Source organism: Vulpes vulpes, chromosome 3 (genome assembly GCF_048418805.1).
Source record: "Vulpes vulpes isolate BD-2025 chromosome 3, VulVul3, whole genome shotgun sequence".
Lineage (NCBI taxonomy): Eukaryota > Metazoa > Chordata > Mammalia > Carnivora > Canidae > Vulpes > Vulpes vulpes.
In genome coordinates, this window is record NC_132782.1 from 88,131,998 (window position 1) to 88,152,938 (window position 20,941).

The 20,941-nt window shown below is 47.1% G+C and overlaps 1 protein-coding gene across 3 annotated transcripts in view; it reads right to left on the minus strand.

Moving 5' to 3' along the window:
- The window catches only part of SDK1 (sidekick cell adhesion molecule 1), an 885,268-nt gene that overhangs the window by 222,619 nt on the left and 641,708 nt on the right, over positions 1 to 20,941 (minus strand). For all 3 annotated transcript variants that reach the window (XM_072753253.1, XM_072753252.1, XM_072753254.1), the window contains exons 6-12: positions 20,379 to 20,490; positions 19,473 to 19,663; positions 10,778 to 10,861; positions 7,237 to 7,431; positions 4,681 to 4,797; positions 3,056 to 3,223; positions 1,057 to 1,159 (exon numbers count right to left, since the gene is read on the minus strand). In XM_072753253.1, the coding sequence (XP_072609354.1) occupies positions 1,057 to 1,159; positions 3,056 to 3,223; positions 4,681 to 4,797; positions 7,237 to 7,431; positions 10,778 to 10,861; positions 19,473 to 19,663; positions 20,379 to 20,490 (970 nt within the window). The remainder of the gene's footprint in view (positions 1 to 1,056; positions 1,160 to 3,055; positions 3,224 to 4,680; positions 4,798 to 7,236; positions 7,432 to 10,777; positions 10,862 to 19,472; positions 19,664 to 20,378; positions 20,491 to 20,941) is intronic.

The following is a 20,941-nucleotide window of genomic DNA, read 5'->3' on the forward strand; positions in this document are numbered from 1 at the left end:
TGAGATGGCCTCCATGGATTCTCTAGGTAATCTTGAACCTGTTAGTTTTTATTTGTTGGTTTTGCATTCAACATTCTTATGACTAAACCAAACTTGGTTGTTTGAGCTCTAGAGAACTCCAGAGAGCCAGGTGGAGGCACAGAAATTCACGATTTGCCAAACACCTGCCCAAGAAGAGTGAGAAAACAGATTAATCTCCGAATCCAGTTAATAATGTATGCAGCAGCAGCCAACTCCCTCTGCTCAGAGTGAGATGTTCCAGAAAAAAGGAAGGCATCATAATTCCATCCATTTGGCTAACCGTGTGCCTTCTGGGCTAAGGCCAGAGTGAAAATTCTGGGATGACTGTATCTTTCTTTCTAGATTGATTTTCAAGGCTGGTTCTGAACATTAAAACTATTCTGAAAGTGACAGCTCTTGGGGAAGAACCTCACCACCCATAGTCACCCATATCTGCTGCCGTGATTTACCCGGGGGGGTCATGTTTTCCACCATGACTTTCCTGTGTGAAAGCGGGAAAGGATGGGATATTATAATTCTTTAGTGGAGCTTCAAGACATCTAGTTCTCGTCTTTACAAGTATTTTCCTTGACGTGCACCAGGTGATTGTGGTTGCCTTTCTTCTGGGTGTGGGTCTCCCTTGCTCCCCATTTCACAATGAAACGATCCTGGAGCAGAGAAAACTCCTCCCAAGTATCACACAGCCCAGGGTAAACACTGCTGAAATCCTATTCGATCCCCCCGGATTTTTCTCTCATTAAGTATCAGCCTCTGACAAGTACGTTTTACAGATAGTGTATTAACCTTGGCAGAAAAATCATGAAAAGCTGCACTGAAGTCATGAAGTGGAACATAGCTCACTGTAAATAATACATAAGGCTGGAGTGGAAAATGGGATTTATGTGATTAATGATGGAGCCCAGGACCGTGAGATGTCGTAATCAGGGATCTGTGACTGAAATCAAAGTTTTCCAAATTCTGCCTTCTTATCTCCACTTTGGTTCCTAAGCTCCCAGAACATAAATGAGCCCCAGACACGAGAGTAACTGAGCTGACCGGAGAGCGATCCGGGGGTCGTGAGTGGCTCCGCAGCGCAGTGTGGCTGTGGTCCCCTTAATCACCACGCGGTCCTCAGGAGGGTTAATGATGGACGTGCGATCTGTGAAGACACAAGTCACAGTTCAGACAAAACTACATGCTTTAGAGTTTCCTCCCTCAGAGGGTATGGAACTGGTCATCTGACATAAAAACCTCCAAGTTTTCTCTCATCTTGGCAAAACAAGTGTAAATGGAAGTACTGGGAAACACTCAGGGAATCGGAAGCCAGCCCTTCCCAGGCAGTAGCCACAGGAGTCAGGCCTGCCCTCCCCAAACCTCTAAGCCCTCTGAAAGACATCAAGAATGAAGATCATGTGCAAAGGTTTATTAGGTTCTGTAGTCTTAGGTTAAAATCTTTGTTATTTCCCAAGATCATTAACATTCTGGTCATTTCTGCTGTCTGCACAGCACTTCATGACTTTGCAAAGTGCTTCCATTTATATTGTTTTATTTAATGCTCACAACAACCTTGGGAGGGCTGTGAGAGCACTGCTCCCAATTTTCAGGAATAGAAAGTGGAGCTCAGACCCACAGTGGCTCACCCAACACCAGGCTCTGGTCAGGGTAGGGCCCAGTGTGCCCTGCAGCCACCACCCCCACAGCAAAGGCTCCAGCAAAGGCCCTGTGGTAGAGGTCCCCTGCCTGCACACCTCTGAGATGGATGCTGTTTTGGTCCTACAAACCAAAATGTGGGAGCCCGAAATGTGGGAGTCATTAAGACTACTTGGGGCCCAGCCTGTTTGTAGTGGGGTGTCCAGAAAAACAAGTGAACTTTAGCTTGTTGTCTACGGGGAATGTAGGCCACAAGAGCATATCTATCAGTCTAGTGACATGAGAATGTGAATCTTAGCGGATCCACAGAGCTTTCTGGTGAGTGACCTACAAAGATATAGACATCAATTCTTCTCAAGTTGTTAAATATAAGGTTAACGTGTTAGGGACACATGCCGAATGGGAAGTGGTGGGGAGAGTGGGCCATGAAACTTCTTTTTCGGTACCTGATAATATGGTGGTGGGGGAGGGGGTTGAATTTATTCCTTTTTAAAACTCCTGGTGTTTTTAGAATACCTAATAAATTAGTAAAGGTCATATGAAAGTGGACACAAACTATGTGATAGAGAGCTAAATGGTACAAAATAAAGCATAATAATTCAGTTTCTCTTCCAGGATCATATTTTCATAAATCCATTACGGACGCAAATCAAAGAGAAAATTAAAAATTTCCTCTCTTTAGATAGATAAGCTTTATAAAAATCTGTAAGCACTGTCTTTTGCTTTTTTGAACAATTTTTATTTATTTACTATTATTATTTTTTTAATAAAGCTACGGATGAAGCAAAGAAGAAAAGATATGCTGGCGAGAAAAGCTAAGAGTGAAAATTGACCAAAAGTTGGGGGGCTGGGAGCAGAAATACTTGGTTATGAATCCTTATGTCTGGGGAATAATCTATTCTCCATTTCAGAAAACTGTGTGCTTGATAAAGAAACAAAAGTTGGAGAAATAACAAAGATTTTTCTTCAGTTCGCTTCTATCATATAAAAAACACTCATATTTAATATACTAGGAGTGTTTTAGTGGGTTTTAATGATATTATTGAAAAAGCTTACTTTCTCAAAAATGTTAACTCTTGATGCTATTTCCTTTATGAAGCTCACAAAATTAACCCGCTTATCACTTTAGTTTTTGGACTAGTTTGGGATAATATACTCTATGGCACTGTCTGTTAAGAGTCACTCTTCTCACTTTCCTGAAACGTCCCCATTAAATATTTGAATACAGTTTCTAATTATGCTTTCAGAAACTGAAAAATTAATTACTCAATAGATTTCTATAAATTAGTTGTAAAAATAATCATTCTCTTATGATTCAATTAGAGAGTCCAAGGGCATATTGACATCCCTAAGCACAGCTGACATGGTGATTAACAGGAAGTTCCACATGGCCTGTGGTCCTTACTCCATACGGTCAGCGCTGCAGACGCATTCAGGGACCCTTCCATGTTGGCTGCATAGCAGGTATAGTTGCCAGCATCCTGGATGGAGACGGGGGCAATCTGCAGACCCCCAGACTCCAGAAGCATGAACCTAGGAATCCGCACAGAGCCACTGGCCAAAATATGCTTTCCTGAAGAAAATTAGAGAAGACAGGAGTGTTAGCACCAAAACCAAGAAAATAATTAGAAATAATCATAATAAAGTGGAAACTGTATGTACAAAAATAACCAAAGCAGTTCCTTTTAGTGTTATTTAGGATAACGAGATCAAGAAAATCTTAATTGTCCAAAATTGAGAAATTTGGTTAAACAAATTGTGACTCATGTATGCAACTGTTATCTTTGGGTGACTAATTCTCAGTTTCCTTTATATCTGTATGTATTTATATCCATATAAAATTATTGTTATGTTCTGAACCAGGAGAAAAAACACAGAAGAATGCCCTCTCGCTTAGTGGCCTGCAGCTGCTCTGATCTTCATGTGTAAGAGCTACCATCTGAGGGCATGAGTTACACCCAAGGGAGGTGAGAAGCCTATGTAGGGTTCTCTGGAGAGACGACAAAGATGTAGGTCTTGAACTTTCACCCCGACAGGGCCCAGTGACTGTGACAGGTCCATTTACGTGAAGTGACAAACTCAGCACATATTTATTAAGGAGGGACTGTGTGTGCTGTTTGTTTAGTGACACGGGTGCTCACATGTGGAAGGGGCTGGGACTGCAGAGAAAGTCCTAGATGTGATGCTTCTCCTCACTGGGTCTGAAAACAGGTGAACTGAGAGCATCATGTGTGTCAAGTGAGCCAGAAGCATCTTTCTCTCCCTGTGTCCTATTTTATTAAAGCTCACTCCTTTGCCACCACTCTGCTAAGTGACACACAGAGAAGGCACCTTGGCAGAAGCCGGGCTTTGGTGTCTCTGCCTTTATTCATTTTTTTATTTTAAAGATTTTATTTATTTATTCATGAGAGATAAACAGAGAGAGGCAGAGACACAAACAGAGGCAGAAGCAGGCTCCCTGCAGGGAGCCTGATGCAGGACTGGATCCCAGGACTCTGGGATCATGACCTGAGCCAAAGGCAGACTCTCAACCACTAAGCCTTCCAGGCACCCCTAAATTGAAGTATAATTGGCATACATATCCTATTGGTTTCAGGTGTGTATCTTAGGCATCTTTCTTTCTTAAAAGAATAAGGGTATTATTCTTAATTTTTAATAGGACCTTCATTTCATAAGTGGGGATGCTGAGTCCTGATGGTTCTGCTCCAAATCCATTACCTGGTATTTGGGGGAGCCCCTTCACAAGCCTAAGGTGCCCTATGAAGGCTTAAGTAGGAAATAAGGATAGTCACAGGTTTTCAGACATGTCTGTTTCATCGTGTGGAGGTAAGCTCCATGAGGCTTACAGGGGCCTTGCCTGTCTTACTCATGCTGGAAGCTTGGCATCTGGCACCTGGCAGGTGCCCCATGGACAGCTTCTAGTCTTTACTGAATGAATGAAGGACTGTGGGAAGGAAACGACATGAGCCTCAGCCCGATGGACTCATGTCCCATGTTGGTCAGGCTGTAGAGGCCACAAAGGCTACCTACCTCTCCTCCACGTGATGGCAGGTTTGGGGGCCCCGGACACCTCACACCTCAGAGTGGCTGTCATCCCATCAGTAACCGTGGTGTCCACAGGAAGCTGAGTAAATGCTGGAGCAACATCTAAGTGGGAGTGAAGAGTGAGATGCTCAGTGGATTGCCCCTCACTCATGCTCAGACTTGCCTGCTGGGGCGGCCCATATGGACTTTCCTAGGACTAATCACAGAAGTAAGTGCAGCGATGAAAGAGGAAAACCTTTCAAGAGTGACTATAACCTTCTATCATGTGTCCCCCAGGAGCTGCCTGTGTTTACAGCTTAAAGAGAAATCCAGTTTCATGATGTGATGGACACACAAGGGCAAGAGTGGGGAAGCCCCGAGAGTGCTGTTTTAGATGAACATTAATGAGATAGGAGACATTTATTTAGATAAATCTAACAAGTTCGCTTTTATTACTTTTAAAAAGTAGAAAAAGCTGATTTTTGAATATTAAATATGACCCAAGAGATGACACTTTCATAAAATAACCAGATTTCAGGCACTTCAGTGAGGGATTTCCAGGAAGTGTCCTAGGCCCAAGTGTTGGGGGCTCTTCTTGTCCTTGGGGGACCGGCCTGGGCCTCCAGCTCCCAAGAGCCCTGAATCAGACTGAGACAGTCGGGGTAGCTCAGGCTGGCTTCAGCAAGGGCTCATGTGACATTGTACTACTTTAATAATGATTACACTGGAAACCTCTGAAGAATGGGGATCTGCATGTCCCAAATCCTGTGCGGGCCCGTGTGGAGCCTGCACTGGGGGATTCGAGTGGATGGGATTCGAGACCAAAGCACTGGTGTTACCTCTCCTTTCACCAGCAGGAATCCCTACAGCATGTAAGTCCCACGGGTGCCACCCCTACAGCAAATCCCAGAGCCCACAGTTTCCCTCCATCTCTGGGGCTACCACATGGACAGGACAGAGGTTTCCTACCTGGTCCCAAGCCTTCCACTCTTCCCGGCATTGGTCGTTCTACACTCAGCCTTGGGTGCCCTTTGGAAGCTATAAAGGACACCTTGCCACTTCCTGATAAAATCCCTTGAAATCCTCCCACTGGCTCTTGGGCCTTTGCCCTGCTTATCCCTCCAACCTACCTCCTACCATGACCCCTGGTTCCTCCTCAGACTGAGTCCCTACTTGTCTCCTTGCTCCCTGTGCACACATCACCCCAAGCCTGTCCCTGGAAGGCACTTGTAGCACCCCCCCCCACCTTACCCCATGACACGCACATCCCCTAAGATGTGCCTTTGTACCTTTGTACCTTTGTACCTTTGGGCTTCAGTTCTGTTACCATCTCAGGGAATGTTCCCTGACCACCCTCAGAGAGGCTTCCCTGATCACCCTGGGCCTTGCCTATTTGCTTGTTTCATTGCCCTTATCCCTGACTAAATTATCTCCTCCTCTGCTATCTGTCTCCCTACTTCATGACCTCTATTGTGGAAGCACAAGAACCTCGCATGTCTTCCTCAGAGCTCTGCTCCCAAGTGTGACAGACCCAAGTGTCTGACACGGATGCTAAGTAAATGTTTGTTAAATGAATGAATTAATCTAACACTGTATGTTGACTATACTGCAATTAAAATAAAGTTAAAAAAAGAGAGGAAGAAAAAGTTTGCTCATCTGTGCCCCTCCCGGCTGACACTCATAACATATGCTTTAAATAATTCTAATTGATCGAAACTCAGCTCCAGCTTAAGTACCCAATATTTTTCCTGCTGTTTGTAGTGATACTGGTTTCCTATGCTCCAAACCAGAGGCCAAATTTGACCCCTGGGTAAGGTTCAAGGAAGTGACTCCTACTTGACCAAAATAGATGCATGGAATCCTTAAATTCATAAGTTCTGGTAGATAAGAGCCATCTGCATACTTATATGATTTACTTTTTCAAATGGCTCTCATACCTGAGGATATCGGCATTTTGCCTCCAAAAGGGCAAACATGATTCTACTTTATTTTAGAAGAATAATATTACAACCATGGAGATGAGAAAGGAAACTCACAGATACAGTGAAAACCTTTGCCTTCATTTTATTTTTCAAAGACAGAGTGCCAAAGTATTTCTGCTAATGGGATAATAAAAGAAACCTAGAGAAGAACTATAATTGTTCAATAAAACTAAAATAGAAAATGAATATAAAAAATGGGGAAAAGATCAAAAGAAAAAGATTAGGGATGAACTATTCACTGAACAGTCCTTCTAGTTCTGTCCAGAAAAATGGAGATATTTTTTTTCCCTGCTTCTTAGTAGAGAGGAGGGCTCGGCTCGCATGAGAGCAGGTTGGACTCCAGGGCTTGGGGACAACAGGCTGTATCTGCTGCCCAGGGGCTTCTGTGGGGCTTAGCAAGTGGGCTCCTATTGGCCTGAGCTGTGGCTCTTCACAGATGGTTGCCTCTGGCCTCTGCACCCTGTCCATTGGCTGAGCAGATGCTGCCATTTTCTGAGCATATCATATACACAAAGGCCGGGAAGCTCTGGCCTGAGGGCCCTGCCTGGATGGTCTGGCTTTGCTGAGGGGCAGTACTCACTGGTGACATCCAGGTAGGTGTAGGTCTGGATCTCCCCTCCTTCATTACTGGCAAAGCACTGGAAGATCCCGGAGTCCTCTGGGCGCAGCTTCTGGATGCGCAGGCCTCCGCTTGAAAGCATCTTGTATCGGGGATTCTGGAGCTTGCTAATGGAGATGGCATCCTTGTACCACTGGAGGGTGGGAAGAGGGACTCCTGTGTGGAAGTGGAAATAATTGGGCATTTGAAAAAATTAAATCTCAAACACTTTACATGAAGGTTGAGGTGAAATGTTTCCAAGGCTACGTGGCAATACTTCAGTGATATCTTTAGTCTGATTCCCTTCGTGCACCCTGTTCAGTGTTATTTTTCTCATTTCTAGGAAGAAGTAGACACAGTAAAGCAGCAAGAGGAAGGGCAAGGATGAACTCTTGATGCCGGGCTACAGACTGTTCTGGACCCACCCCCATCCCGAGCCTGTGCCGGTCTCTGCACCAGTCTGGAGAGAAAGGGATTCTGGCCATGACCGTGACAGACCTGGGGGCAGACAGGGATTGGGAGGAAGGTTCCTGATGCTCCGCAGTGCCTGCCACTCGAGGTTTGGGGAAGGGCCACCAGGGCAGAAGACACATTTGGAAAGGAAGTAGTCATTGCAACCTTAAAAGGCTGTTGGGAAGATTAACCACGTGAGCGTCCTGTCTTTTCAGCTGCCCCCTGCTGAGGATCTAAGCAGTGGAGGATGGCTGCAGTTAAGAAGATAAATGGGGGTAGAGGCTGAGGAGACATGAGTGACATTCAACTGTGCACGTGGGAAGAGCTGCCTCACCTCAGCCCCCGAGACAAATGTGAGACCATCAGGTGCCATCTTTGTCCTTAGTAGCTGGTGGCATCCAGAGCTAGGCTAATGCTTTGACCAGGAGGATAGGAGAGTCAGACTGAGGTTGGGCTTGGCTTCTTCATCCTAACAATGTCATGGTGAAAGCCCAGGCCTTGGTCATTGGCACCGGAGCTCTGTGCCACCCCGTGGGCCCACCTGATGGAGGGTGAGGCTGGGTTTGGGAGGAAAGCAGCAGGAGACAAAGGACAAGCTCATGGGGGCAGAACCAGAGTTGTAAAGGATAGGACTGTCCTCAGCCTCAGAGTGTGAGGACCTCTGTTGCTTGGTTGCCACACGGCTGTGCCCAGCACACAGAACCTGGGCAAGGATGATGCATGGGACAAGCCCCAACCTGGGAGATGCCAGTCTCCTTCCCTGGGCAGTGCCCTTGGGAGGCCTGTGTGATGAGCAGTAGGGGACACTGCTTCCGTGGCACTTCTCTAACCATCCTAAGCCACCTAAGAGGGCTAAGTGGGATAGACATGACAGATTGTACACAGAAACTCCACCAAAGCACACAAGACAACAAAGTCCTGAACTATGTAGGGGGTGTGTGCACTTGCTCTGGGCCCACGGGAAACACACAGGAATGTCTAGGCTGGCTCTGTACCTTGGTTTCCCTACCTAGGAAATTAATTTAAACACAACACCTCTCAACATGATTCATGGTGAAAAGCACACCCAAGTGCCTTGATTTCAGATGCTATGTAGGTGTAAGATGTCTTCTTTAATAAATAAAGTTAATGTGGAATATTTCAAGATAATGTATTCTCAGATTCTGTTCTTTGCCTTAATTATGTTTCCTGTCACTTTTCATTAAATCAGGAAATTAAAAAAAAATCCATTTCAAGGTAAAAGCATAACCAATTCATGTAAAATCTCCTAAGAGCAATTACATGATGTAGCTTTCATGAAGAGTAACCACTTCGCATGCTGCTATAGTTTCATTGTCAAAATTAAAAGAAAGCAGTAAATTATCTGATGGCAACGTTGAAAGGCCTGCTCAGTATATATTTACAAGTCTGTATTTAACAAGCAGTTTACCCTGTAGGAATCATGCAAAAGAGAACATTCTCTTGTCAAGGGAAGAGCTTAAGATTGTCATTTATCGAAAAATAATTGTTAGTATACAGGGAACTGGAAGTCTTTCTATTTTGGGGTGATGTAGTGTTATTAACAGGAGTCTTATCCACTGCAGTAGCGTAGATCCTGGTTTCTAAAATCTGAGCACTCTAAATACTGTGGAGCTTCACTTCCAGACCACCGCTGACCTTAGAAACCTGTGTTTATACCAGGAAGAGAGCAGTGCTACCCACAGGGAGGGAGCTATTTCCACGTAAAGCTCACATTCCTCTCTCCCCACCCCTCCCCAGGATCCTGAACAGAGAAGGATGGCAGCAGAGCTGATCTGTCAGCAGCAAACTCGAACTCGTAAGCTGCCCCGGGGCTGGGAACCAAGCTGCCCAGGAGACATGCTCTGGGCCGAAGCACAGTGGGTAGAGAAGGGTGCCTACAGCAGACCCCAATCTCTGCAGGAGCCATCAGCACTGTTCAGAGGACACCCCAGCAACTTCTCAGAGATGGAAAATGGCATGCCCATGGCTGTGGATCCGTGGCATGGGTTCAAGGACCCAGGACCTTGGCTCTCCTGGAAAAGCCAGGTGCCATGGCCAAAGCCCTTGCTTTGGTAGTTGATGGGTCTCGGTTTGGATCCTATCTCCGTTGCAATGTGACCCCTGGCAGGTTGTCCAGTATTTAATGAGCAGCTCCTAAATGCCAGATGCCCAGCCATGATTTTAAAAAGTATCTCATCTCATCTCCCTGGCTCTGTGCCTCGAGCATGTTACTTAACCTCGCTTTCTAAGGTCTTATTTTTGTATGTGTACTCTGAGATAATAGTATCTGTTTTATGGAGCTGTTTTGAAAATTTACAAAATTGTTAGTAATCCTTACCCTCTGAGCTCTTATAATAAAATATTCATCCTTAAGATGGACAGCTTAAACAAAACAAAACAAAACAAAAATAGGTCCTTTTCACTGACAGTCTCCAGGGCACTAACATATCTTTTGTTAATGAAATTGCCTTCAAAAAGCCTGTCTCTCTTAGGGAGGTTAGTATAGTTATTTGTGCTGCCTGACAGGGTACTAGTGACAGTGGATAGCTCCCAGTCATGGCTTGGGGATGAGGGGCGAAATTATAGGAATAACAAAGAAAAAGCAACCCAAAGCTGTAAAAGGAAAAAAGAAAAGAGAAAAAGGGAAGAAGATTTCCTGTTCAAAGAATTTAAAACAATCTCTCTTACTACAGAGCACACCTGGTCACCAGTCCCAATTACCCTGCAGACGAGAAAGTGTTTCCTGCACTAAGTCCTGGGGAGTCATGTAACCAGGGCACTTGAAGGGGTGGAGAGGACAAGGCTGTCTCTCTCTGTCGAGATGGATGGGGTGAAGGCCTCCTTGTTGTCCTCTTGGGTGAGGATTACTATCTCTGCTTTGCAGGTGAGGATAAGCTCAGCAAAATCAAGGTCACCTTCCTCAAGGTCACATGGCCGGTAACTGAGTTCTACTAGGATCCAAAAGCCCTGTCACTAACATCACAGTCAATGTATGTCCCTATGATGATGAAAGTGCCACTTCCATTCCTCTGTCTCACGACAGCCTATGGAACAGCCTCCCCACACTTACCCATGGCTCGACACACGATGTCCACAGTTTCTTCCACTTCCACTAAAATCCGACTCTCGGGCTCAGCAGTGAAATACGGTGGCTCTTTAAAAAAGAAAAAAAAACAAAATAGCCCCTAAGCAAAAGGTGTATTTTGGGAGATCTGCAAGAGTTGGAACTCCTTTTAAAAACTATTTCTGGAAAGTTCATTAATCGCCATTGTACACACAAACTCAGAATTCAGTCCAAAGGTGGTTTATGTTCTAGGGTTTCAGAAAGCAAATTACTACTCAGGGTGATGGCTACTTTTCTGTTTACGGGCTTGAATCATGGAATATCTTAATTCACATTTTAGAAGGACTATCCCGGGAGGTTCATAAAAGTTTATATTTACAGCACAGTGTTTTATAGGCTAGTTTGTTTCAGTATCTAAACCAAACTCTGATGCGTGGAGCATGTCAAATAAAGCGCCACAGCCGGGGACGGGGCCTGTGTCAGGGAATGGGGTGGCCCATTAACATATTTTTTTAAAGTCTTAGCAGTTCTTCTTCTCCAAAATATAGATTTAATACTTCAATGGAAAGCTAAATAATAGCTAAGAGAAGAAAGAAAAAGGGCCTCTCATCCATCTTTAGGAGCAGAGAAAACTCCACTGCTTGTATATCTCTAGATACTCCCCTCGCCTTTTCAACAAAAAAATAGTGGGTGTATTAAACAGTGAATCTCCTTGGAGAGTAAATTGCAATATTTTTCCTCAGTTTATTCAGCAGAACTTCCACAGTGGCATGGGCAGTTTCATCCAGTATGAAGGTGCTAGTGATTTCATTATTGTGGTAACAAAAGGCTGTTGTATTCACTGTCTGTGTGATAATTAATTTCAGGGCACTGTCTTCCTGTGTGGCTGATTTCCACTGTGGCTGTGTGTGATGTGGGTAGTGCAGCCTGGAATGCCTCCTGCACTGACCGGGTCTTTTTTTTTTTTTTTAAGATTTTATTTATTTATTCATGAGAAACACAGAGAGGAGAGAGAGACAGGCAGAGACACAGGCAGAGGGAGAAGCAGGCTCCATGCAGGGAACCCGACGTGGGACTCGATCCCAGGTCTCCAGGATCATGCTCTGGGCTGAAAGTGGGGCTAAACCGCTGAGCCACCGGGGCTGCCCTGACCAGGTCTTTAAAACAGGGTGGAACACACAGGAGAGCAAAGAGCGATGAACACTTAGTGTTTCAAAGACGCAATGAAGGAGAGAAGGCTGGAGGTTTCTCCATGGAGATGGAGTTTGGCACCCCGTCTGCAATGACCTGGGTCACTTGGACTCAGGTCATCTGCCTGAGGCTGGGGCTGTATACTCGCCAGGAGGCTGCAGAGCCCTCTAATGGGTTTTGGGTGTGTGCAGACTGGGTTGAAAGACACACTGCAAAGATTCATGGTCTCTTTTCAAGCTGGTCTCCACTGCACACTCACATGTTCACATTCAGCCATGTTTCCTTCATTAATAATCATGACAGCAGCAAAATTTATATTCCAACTATACAGGAGCTGCATCTTGTCGCAGCCCTCGTGTGCGGGTCATGCCCTATATTCATCAGTGAATACTAAAGTCGATATCTACCTCCATGGTGTGATGAAAGGGATGTGAGGGAAAAGAAAAAAAAAAAAAAAGACTAAGTGACAGAGTCAACATTTGCCCGTGGCTAATTACGGTTGTCCTTTTTTAAATTAAACATTTTGTTTTGAGATAGTTGCAGAGTCCCACACAATTGTAAGAAATAATAGAGATCTTAGGCTTCCTCTGATTTCCCTCAATGGTGACATCCTGCAAAACTACAGCCCAACATCACACCCAAGACACTGACAGCAAAACAGGGGACCTACCCTATTCTCACCTCCCTGGTTCTGCTTGTATGCATATGTGGGCACACATGGGTGTGTGCAGGTCTGGCCCTAGGCAATGTCACCAGTGCGTGGGCCCATTTACCCACAGTCAAGAGGCAGAATGGGCCCATCACCCGAGGGTCTCACATGCTTCCCTTTTATGACCATGGCCACCCCAACATCCCATCCTTCACCTCTGGCAACCACTCATTTGTTCTCCATCAGTAATCCTATCATTTCAGGAATAATATAAGCATGGAATCATGCACAGTATGTAACCTTTTGAATTGATTTTCATTTGGCCCAAATCCCTTGGGATTCATCCCAGAGAAGTACACTTTGATAACAAAACCCAGCACATATAAATGGTAATATCGCCAGGACCAAAAGGCCTTCCCCCAGGCACTGGGCACAGATACTATCTGGCACCATGGCCAGTGTCCTGATGCCACTCTTCCTTATTCTGCAGTGCCACCCAGGCTCCCCCAAGTGCCTGGGGAGGAACCTAGCGTGGGGTCAGAGACAAGAGTGCTCATCACACAGTTGCCCGAAGCATGCTGGAGCTGAGCAGAGGCAAGGCTCTGGGGCAGGGACACATGAGACACCTGGCCAAGGTCACTCGTGTGAACACTGCTATTCCCCATCCTAGACAGTTACCATGGGAGCCTGGCACAAACTCACCTGCCCCACATGCTCTGCAGTACCAACTGCAGGGCCGCCAGGCTCCTTGGGCACAGTCTGGAAGGGCATCCTGCCAACGCTTGCAAAGTGCCATCTCTCTCCTCTGGAGCCAATGATCAGGGAGGTTTTAGTAGCTGACAACTAGGAAGGCCAGGAGTGGCGTGGGCAGAGCATGTTTGTTCATTCACTAATGCTCCTGCCTCATTCCTGAAACTTTTCCAGGTGGGTGAGTGAAGCAGAGTAGGTGCACAGCTGCCAAGGTCCTGAAAGGCCCATGTGGCTTCTGATGGTAATTTTATTTCTTTTCCTACCATCCATGTGTTATGAGTTCTCTCACTTCTGACCCTTCATATCAACGTAACTCAACAGGTACTCAGAAGATTTTTTTTCTCTTGACCCACAGCTACTTTTACACGTAGTCAGCTGCAAGGACAAAAGTAGGGGGCACACCAGGCATATCCACAATGAAAGGGCTGTGGGTTGAATAATGTGTCATGAATTAGTTGTCTTGTGCACAGACTCTTGCAACCAATTAACCTCCGAGGGGGAAGTGTGTGTCTTAGCTAATTGGAAGCAACCCTTTCTAGAAAGGGCACACTGCCAACATCGGTGCACACCAGACTTAAAAATTTATCACAAGTGTAGCCAATAAAACTGAGGATTGAAACTCACACTTTTACCCCTCTTGAAACAAGATGAAGACATCAGGAAAAAGTTCCCATCCCGTGTTGAGAAGCAGCCAGCCATGCTGATCATGCTCCACTGTCCTAGTCTCAGAACAGGAGGTGGGATGCCTTCCAGGACGCCTGAACCTGGGGCCTCTGTCAATTCCCCCATTCTCCCAAATGCCAGGGCCTTACAGCACTCATGATGGCCTCATGGAGGAAGCTACGGCAAACGGTCCATGTGTCCCAAGGATTCCTCATGCTCTCCTGCCAAAGGCCTCACATGTAGGACTTACCACAAGACCCAAGGATGCTCCCTATTCTTTTCCAGAACGACCATCTCATCCCAGGGTGTGTCCTTGACTTGTCACCGTCATCCACACATGGTATCTTGGTCCACTGGGAGGGGAAGAATGGCCCCCAGGTGTTCACCTCCCTGGTCACCAGGACCTGTGAACACGTCCTGCTACCTGGCAAGATGGCCTCTGCAGGTGTGGCTAAAGGTGTCAATCTTAAAATGGAAAGGTGGTCATGGTTTGCTGGGCAGGCCCAGTCCCATCACCAGAGCCTCTAAAAGCAGTGTCCTTGCTGCCGCTGGAGGAGGAGATGAAGGAGGGAATTCAGAGATCCACAGCATGAGAACTGGCTGGTGCTGCTGGCTGTGGAGAAGGTGGCCTAAGCCACAGGGAGCAGGGCGCCTCTGAGACCTGATAGTGGCCCCAACAAATAGCCAGGAAGGATGCGAGGACCCAGTCTCTCAATCCTATGCCCTGGATCCTGCCCATCCTGAGTGAACCAGGAAGCAGATTCTCCCTGAAAGCCCCCAGGAAGGTGGTCATCCCAAAGGCTTGACACTGGATTCATCAGGCTATGGCAGAGAAACTGACGGAGCCCGCCCCCAGGACTGTGGGGCCCAAGCAGCCCCACAGCCACACTGCCTCCTGCACAGCAGACACTCGCCTTGTTGGCAAATCCCGAGTCGGCCTTCAAGATCAGCCCTAGAATTCTTTATTTGGCAGGGTCCTCCTGGCTTCCTTGCGCAGGATGCCCCCTCCACATTGGGCCTTCCTCGGAGTGCCTGGCACAGTTTTCGAGGAGACACTTTTTTTTTAAGATTTTATTTATTTATTCCTAAGAGAGAGAGACACACACACACACACACACACACACACACACACACACACACACACAGAGTTTGAGAGAGAGAGAGAGAGAGAGAGAGAGAGAGAGGCAGGGACACAGGCAGAGGGAGAAGCTGGCTTCCCACAAGGAGCCCGACGTGGGACTTGATCGCGGGTCTCCAGGATCATGACCTGAGCTGAAGGCAGACACTCAACCACTGAGCCACCCAAGTGTCCCTCCAAGGAGACACTTAAAAACTATCTGCTAGAAGGAGAGCTACAGATTACCAATGATCTTAAATCCTTGAAGCCTTCCAGGGGAGCAGGTGTGTTCCATTCATCTTTGCAAATCCTCCCTTCATCCTTTCTTGCCAGGCTGGCACTTTAGCAGTGTCCTGCACACACTGTGGGGTCCACAGATGGCTGGCAGATAAGCAAGAGGCAGAGACAGCCAGGGAGCCCGGAAGGACAGATGGTACATGAAGGCACATCCCTGTGGCTCCCTACCGAGTGCACCCTGCTCCGTCCCACAGGGTCACAGCTGGCCTGCCGATCCTCCATTCAGAGCAGACAACCCAAGCACCACTGGTGTTTGCCTCTGGGCTTCATGTGGTCCTAACCTGCTGTACAGGTAAGTTCCAGCTGTGACAGGGCACTGATGATTAACATGGGCACTGCCCATGCAGGCCATATGTAAAAGCAGGAAGAAGACATTTTGAGTTCACCCAAACCAACACAAATGGGTTATAAGACAGGAGTAGAGGGTTTGGCCACCACAGGGCTCTGTTCTGGCCACACGCTCAGATTCCCAGAGGGCCTCCGCCCCTGGTACTTGGTGCACGAGGTCAGGTGCCCCTTCCCACCATTGGCGCACTCTCTGTGCTGCCATAAGCACCTTGTGACAGCCTGCTTTCCACACCAGAGTCCTTGATGTGGGGGCCACGGCTACGCACAGTGTAGAAGATGTAGACCCAAGGAGTAGTAGTGGGAAAGGAAGGAAGAGAAGGAGGGGAGGAAGGAAGGAAGGAAGGGAAGCATTTTATGTTGGGATCCAAACACTAAAGGGTGGCTCAGTCTCAGCTCTAGAAGACCTTCTGGAATAAATATACTTCTTGACTGTGGTATTCCTATCAGCCAGGAGATGATACACATAATCTGTGATTTTTTGATAGTTATGGTACTGGAACTCCTGAATGATCTGTGTATGCAAACCAGAACTGACCGAGACACACAGAGACTCACCCTGATGCCTGTCTGAGTGCGCTGTTGGGGGTGGGGGGTGGGGAGCCAGTGCGTGGGGACGCGGCCACTCACAGAAGCAGGTAAGTGTGTGAACGGCAGTGACAGGAGACAATGTCATTTGTAAGTCTGGATGGGAACACATACACGCTGCTTCTCACTGAATCTGAGATGTTGCAGTTGTGGGTAAAAGCCATTGTCCTTTTACTTATCCCCGAGAAAAAAGGCTTCCAGGGATTGTGAGACACATCCTGATTTCAGGTACAGTAAAGGTGGAAAATGTGTGTCAACTAATTGTTGGTAAACAACTAATTCAATGCCACAGGTGATATAACTACCAAGAACTAATAAAGCTGCCATTTCTGTGCTTCTGTGGCCCAAACTACTTTTACTGTCCACAGTATGAACCAGTCTCATTTCCTACCTCGTCTACAGTTTATAGTTGTAGAAACTGAGGCCAACAGAGGCAGAGGGACTCGTTTGAGTCCGTGAGTGGTGCTGAGAGAGTCTGAGCCCAAGTGTGTCCCCACAGCCCAGCCCATCACATGTGGTGTGTGGCTGACCCCCAGGGTGCCCACACGCTCCGGAGCACAGCTGAGAGCAGGGCAACAGCTGGGAGGAGTGCTGAAGGACAGACAGATTCACGAACCAGGTAAGGTGAGTCCTGGGGCAGAAAGGCATTCATCTCAAGCACAGGCATGCACGGATGCTCAGAGTCTGATGGATGACACTCAGAGCCTTGGGTTGGCCTCTCCAAGAAGCAGACAGGAAGACAAGGTTCGCTGCCCCTGGTTTATCTGATAGGTGATAGAAACACCACCAGGAGAGGGAGGTGAGCTGACATGAGCATGCGACCAAGTCAGCTCATCTACTGGGGACACTAGAAGCCAGGGGGAGCACAACCTCCAGATTGCATCTCATCACAGCAGGGAGAGAGCACTGCTATTTATCCACCTGTCCGTTAGAGCCAGTTCTTCCAACCCATCTGGCTCCAGTGGCCAGATGGGGGCATGAGGAGGGAATGGTGGTGCCAGGAGTTGAAGCCAGGAGGGGAAGGGGGCCCGTCAGGTGTCTGCCTCAGCACATGGGGTGTTGAGTGGCGCAGGGAGTCGGGGGCTTTCAGGGAGCAGGTGGACAGCAGAGCAAAGAGCCCAGGAATAGCAGCAGGCCGGAGTGGAGCAGAGACAGAGGGGAACGTGGACCCAGGAGGCCTGTGCCCCCTGCTGCATGGACAGCCACCAGGCCTGCCTGCGGGATGACGCTGCCTGCGCTCCTGTTCAGGCCTTGGAAATTAAGCAAGATGCCAGGAGAGTTGACAGGCGGAAGAAACAGCCGCCACTGCCCTGTCTTGTCTGTCAGCTGAGATGAAAGTAACTGAAAGGCAGCATGTTTCCACCTTCTGACATCCACCTGCTTGCGGGGACAACTCCCTGCCCGGCCTCATAGCGCTCGGGGGACCCTCTCTCCCAGACCGCCACTTGGGATTCACAGAGGTGCTCTCAGGGCTCTCCCCAGATGATTCCACCACAAAATCCTACCTGTCAGAGCACATCCTTGTAAATAAGAGGGAATGTAAATCAACATCATAAAGACACAGAGTTGTGTACCTTTCAAAGCTGGGATACAGAGCAATGAACAGTCTGCTTCAGAATTCAGTTGTAAGTGCAAAACCAAAGTTCATAACATAGATTCAAATATTTCTAATAGGAAGTATGATGGAAACAAATGTTCTAGTTTACGGGAAGATAGATTTCTTCTCTTGTTTAAATTACCTTACGATGTTTTAAGACAATCTAGTCCTGTCTCCTGGAGATGGACATGTCACACATTTTAACTTTGGTTCAGTCTATAATGTGCTGTGCTCACGTCGCTATGGAAGGGCCGTCATGGGAAAGTCTTCACAGGGAATTGGACCTTGGTGTTGCTCTCCATGTGGAAGTACAATGAGAGAGGCAGCAAGAAAACTGGCTCAGTCCCCTCATGCGGAGTTAGCCACGACGTGTGACTCAAGGCCTGTTCTCCTGATACTTTAAAGATTTTTGTGCTTCATTCAGAGGGACCAACAGGCTTGTGTGTATTTGGTAGAGTTGTTTTCAGGCCACTCCTTTCATGATTGAAAGGAATGATGCATGCAAGGCAAACTGCCTTTTATGCAGTATGTTTTGATACTCTTGCTCATTTCATAGGAAAATACAAGCTTTTATTCTTTTTTAGTTGGTAAAGTGGCAAACCGCAAAATATGTCATGTGAGGAGCCACTGGTCTCCCCAGGGCTCCTTGCTGACTTGACCTTTCTCATCCTTTTCCCTTCTTCCTGAAAAGGAGAGAAGAGGCAAAGATTCTGCTCCCTGGGGTCAGCTGCCATGGCACCTCTTATCTGCAGCGGCCACCACCCTGCTGGATTGGTCACAGCGATAGTGACCACAGCTACTTAATAAGACTAAAGGTATTACAGAGGCTGAAGAAGCATGAGAAATAAAGGCACTTGCTTCACAATGTAATGTAATCTTACCATAATCTGAAAGCACACTGAGGATCCCCTTAGCCACTGTACAACACACTCACCCTGAACACGGACATGTTCCAGTGTCTAGAGCGAGTCCTGTGTGCCCAATCTCATCTTCTTGCTCTCCCTGGACCCTTCACACATGTCCTGGAAAGCAGCTCTATTCTCACCTTTTAATTTAATAGAAGCTAGTATTCCAAAGGTTTTGTTTTGTTTTGTTTTGTTTTGTTTTTTTCTGGGTCAAAAACTACCAGTAATAGCATAATCTCTGAAAACTGACTCTAACAGCCCCGTGAGGGCTACAGAGAAGCTTAGTGGCAAATAGGCCAGTACAAGAAGGGGATATATGTGACAAGGACATTACTACACCACTCCCCAAGCTTGGTGATCATTAGTATCCAGAATAACATTTCTTGGAAGCATTTAGAACATCAGTGCTTTGGGTCTAGCAGGCTTATATTCTTGGAAAAAGAAGAATGGGGTGAATCTGGAAGGTAGTCTCCACTTCACCCTCATTTTCTGAGTTACAAAGGGAGCAGGTGAGGCACGGATGTTCCCAGGCTGCTTCTGAGGCAGCACGGTGTGGGCTGCTCCCCAGGGACTGTGTGCCGTCTGCCGCCCAGCATTACCTATGATAGACAGAAAGGCTTTCGCTGTGGCTGCGTCGAAGGTGCTCCCACTCAGCGTTGCCTCGCAGACGTACAGCCCAGTGTCTGCAGATGTCGGGTTGCCGATGGTGAGGCGCCTCCCAAAGCTGTGGAGCCCACTACTGATCCTCACCCCGTTCCTCTTCCAGTTTACATGCAGCTCTTGGATGGGCCTGGGAGGACGCAGGGCATTAGTGACAAAGATGGTGAATCATGCAGATGGCAATAATAATAATTTCAGGCCCTCAGCACAAGCTTGACAAAGCTAATTCTACCAGGAACCATGGCGGGTTGAACAATGGACATTTAAAAATCAATCCCGATACGGCCTGACTCCCTTACGGCATGCATCAACAATACATTCTGCTCAAGGGCTATTGAGCAAGGATAGCTAATTGCAGCAGCAATGGACCATAAGTGCTAATGATTCCATTTGCTCAGGAAAAGAATGTTTAAAATAAATACTATTAGGGGACCTGGCTGCATGGGAGGCACAATGACGGGAACCGTATTCTGGAGGAACCACTCATTGGGCCAAGAACACCCAGGACTGCAGAAGAGAAGAGGGATTAACTCTTTCCTTTGTATCCATGGGATTAAACTCCTGGCTTGAATTCAGCTGGACTCCCAGAGGCCCTCTGCCAGCACCCACAGCTAAACTGAAAGCAGGGCTTTCCAGTATAAATGGTACATTCAACGTAAGTACTGGGATACCAGGCTTGGAGATTCAGTTCCCCATCTTCCCATGCATGTTGTTCATGTAGACTTGGTGGACCAACCAGACCACCACTGCTAGAGGGGAAGCACATGGTGATGTGTCTTTCCACCAGAGTCATCTCATTACAGTAATAATGGATTCGTATCCTCGGGGGATGACTAACCACATACCTGGCATTGGCTATGCATTCCAAGGTGATCTCGCTGGACCCAGCCACCACGCTTCTGTTGCCAGGGGGGACCACAATGACGGGAGCCATGGTTTCGGGTGTGCCAACATCTCCTATGGCAGAGAAAGCAAAAGTCCACGGGATTCTCCTAAGTATGGAAGATGTGAAGACTGGCACATAACAAATGTGGGATCATGTCAAGCCACTCTGATAGGACACCCGAATGTCCCAATCCCACCCCAACCACTTGTGGGAGCCCTTAGGTGTGGTCACTGTCACTGGTCTTCATCAGACCGTAGGAGCCTGCCGTGGAATCCACAGCCTGTAAGCAAATATTATGACTGGAAATGAAGGGAACCAGAGCCTTACATTGACACCTGTACCTTGTGTGCATAAGGGCTTTAAAGTGGTGAGCATTTTCCAAAATGCTTGCTGACTTTATTTTTTTTTATTGACTTAAGACCTTGCTTATTGAGTTACCTAGTCCACCCACTATTCTCAAATCTGCTCAATTCCACAAATATTCCATGTATCAGGCCCTCTGCCGGGCATGTGTGCTGTTAG